The sequence below is a fragment of the Ciona intestinalis genome, unplaced genomic scaffold, assembly GCF_000224145.3.
Source record: "Ciona intestinalis unplaced genomic scaffold, KH HT000562.1, whole genome shotgun sequence".
Classification (NCBI taxonomy): domain Eukaryota; kingdom Metazoa; phylum Chordata; class Ascidiacea; order Phlebobranchia; family Cionidae; genus Ciona; species Ciona intestinalis.
Window position 1 is genome coordinate 2,062 of NW_004190883.1, and position 2,667 is coordinate 4,728.

General features: G+C 34.8%; 1 protein-coding gene across 1 annotated transcript; it reads right to left on the bottom strand.

The window, feature by feature from the left end:
* Nucleotides 1-322: 322 nt before the first annotated feature.
* LOC113475473 lies at nucleotides 323-1,741 on the bottom strand. Its single transcript, XM_026839644.1, has 2 exons — nucleotides 1,017-1,741; nucleotides 323-917 (listed from the first exon to the last, which is right to left on the bottom strand). Exons 1-2 carry the CDS (start codon nucleotides 1,121-1,123, stop codon nucleotides 494-496), a joined length of 531 nt encoding a protein of 176 aa, XP_026695445.1. The 5' UTR covers nucleotides 1,124-1,741; the 3' UTR covers nucleotides 323-493.
* Nucleotides 1,742-2,667: the final 926 nt, after the last annotated feature.

The window sequence follows — 2,667 nt, forward strand, 5'->3', positions numbered from 1 at the left end:
TGTTTAAAGGTTACATCCATTGGTAAGAATGTCTAAGTTTTAAAAACACCACCCGTATATAAAGCTTCTGTTTCATTAATTAAAACTTGTGAGAACAAACAGTGAATAAAACTGAAATATCAAGAGGTAATGTATGAATACCGTCGCTTTGGACTTTACGTTTGGGGTAAAATTAAGTCAAACCCTTCTTTGTTTGACGACAGGTGTATACCTTGTTGTTAAAAACTCGGAATGAAATATTTTCACCAGTTACAGTTTGTTTGGTTTGTAACGCATGTTTATAATCGGTAAATTGGAGTTTGATGTGTCTTTTGGACAACCCCTTGCTGCTAATCTTATCAACATCCCCGGTACAGTAGTATGTTTTAGAATTCAAAGCAACAATACCGGTTACCACTATACTCAACTTTAAACAACCCCAATGTGCGTTTGTCAAAGAGTTCGTTGTTTGCAACACTCATATGGAACCCAAGCCTTAAAGGCTGTCCTGGTTTCAACAAACTGAGCGTTGTGAGCATCCACACGCCAAGGCAGGAAACCAAGTACCGTATTCGGTAAAGAATCGTTTTCTCAACTCGGGCTTAATAACATCATCGAGTGAGTCTGCGGATAAATTAAAGTACATTGAATCAGTATCACACTGCACAAGGGTAATGTTAGACGGATCAATAAATAAGAATAATACATCATAAACAAACTGTAACAATTTTAATTTTGCCAGATCATATACGAACACCCCGATTTGTATCGGGAGGTCTTGGTGTATATGTTCCTTTCTCATATGGATTTCATAGAGGTCCGTGGCAATCTCGTCACAGTGAACAAAAGGTTTTCGCTTTATCATGTTGTTAACAAGAGGTTCCCTTTTGAAGACAACATCTTTGAACTTCAGCTTGTTGGTCAAGGTTTTCCATATGCTGAAAACATTACTTGTTAGTTTGACTATATACGCTAAAAATACTACATATATAACCTTTAACTTGTAGCAAAACTTTTAACTTGTAGCAAAACTTTACCTGAATTTCCAATTAACTTTTTGCAAGTACCACTTTAGCAGCGGCGTCGCGAAAGTTTGTTTTTCCCTCTTGAAACTGCTGATCAAGCTACGTCTCGGTGAGCTCATGATGTTATTTTTCTCCGCGAAAGCCTTCTCATATGAGGTCCACACAATATCATCTCGAGAAATCTACAAGTCAGTAGTTAGCGTGTGTATATTTTTAGAATAATACTTATACCAAATGGTTTTTGAAGATGGAGGGAATTCGCTGTATATCCTTCGCAAGTGCTCTGGTACACTTACATCCACTTCGGCAAATCCATATAAAGTTTTCCTAAACGTTAAACGTCAGTAGTGTTCAAACAGTATACCATAATAAACTTACCCGACTTTTCATTTTTGGGGTGTTTCCACGCGGGTTTGTTTTTGCATATGAAGTTTCGAATCTCCGGATCCTGTTGCTCACGCCGCCACTGACACCCCCATTTAAAATGGACATTATACCCTTCAGTCTCCAAACGTTTCAACCGTTGCAGTGTTTCTTTATTGAGCTGTTCCACCGACTTTTCCATACGCTGATGGCGTTCCAACAGATTTCCACTACCATCCTTGTTTGTATCGCACATCGTACAACCATGCCACACGCAACCCAGGTATTCGAAAACTGAGTTTGTTGACGCGCAATACCCATCTACATGATTTCGCACACTTCCAATAATTTGCTCACCTCCATTGTTTTTATGCGAGATTGGAATGCTCAGTGAGAGATTTAGTTTTCATCATTTCAAATATTTTAATTATAACATACATGATATGTATTTAATATTGTGCAACGGTTCCTAAACTTCTATACCATTCCATTTTTAATGTTTGCTCAGTAGCAATTTTTAGAATTTAAATCAGAACTAAACAAAATTTTGCATAAACGTACTTTACAAGTGCATTAAACTTGTCAAATTTTTATAAAGATAGTCAAAATTTTGAAAATACACCCCAATTTTTTACAATAGGTATATTTCTAGTAAAGAACCACTGCTTTTTAACTTGTAATTTTAAAAATAAACAACTCTACATTAAAACATACCATTCTAGATTTCGATTCTTTGTCCAAAATCAAACTTCAATATTATACCACCTGCAAAACAACGTATAATTTATTATAAGCAATTAACACTAGTTTGTATTGAATTAACGAGGTGAAATAATTTGATCAGCGACTCTAGTCATCTTCATTGAATGCTCAGTGAGAGAGTTAAGTTTTCATCATTTCAAATATTGCAGTAAGGGTGGGGTAAGATGGGACACCTTTCAGTATATTTTCTCATCTCATTTCACCTTTTCATTTAAATTTTCTCATTCCATTTTATTTTTTAGTATATTTTCTCATCATGAACATTTTAAAATTTATATAACTGTATCGTTAGGACTACCATAAACCAATGTTAATTGTTTAAAAACGATCAGGATATTTAGATATTATGTGCTAAAGGTGTTCCATCTTACCCCACAGTACTATATGATAAAAATTATAACATAAACGTACTTGTTTCTTGTGGTTTCTGCCGCTCAAATCTGGAAATCAGAAAATGTCATTTCTAATATTACTTTAAAAATCAGCGTAAATTTGAAATTAGTTTCTAGATTAAACAGCTACCATTTAACTTTTAAAC

Bases quoted from the DNA above. Each gene is read 5' to 3' on its own strand.
- LOC113475473 (XM_026839644.1), bottom strand. From the start codon at position 1,123: ATGAGCTCACCGAGACGTAGCTTGATCAGCAGTTTCAAGAGGGAAAAA. The intron at 918-1,016 runs GTAAAGTTTTGC...TAATGTTTTCAG, and splicing joins AAAGTTAATTGGAAATTCAG to CATATGGAAAACCTTGACCA.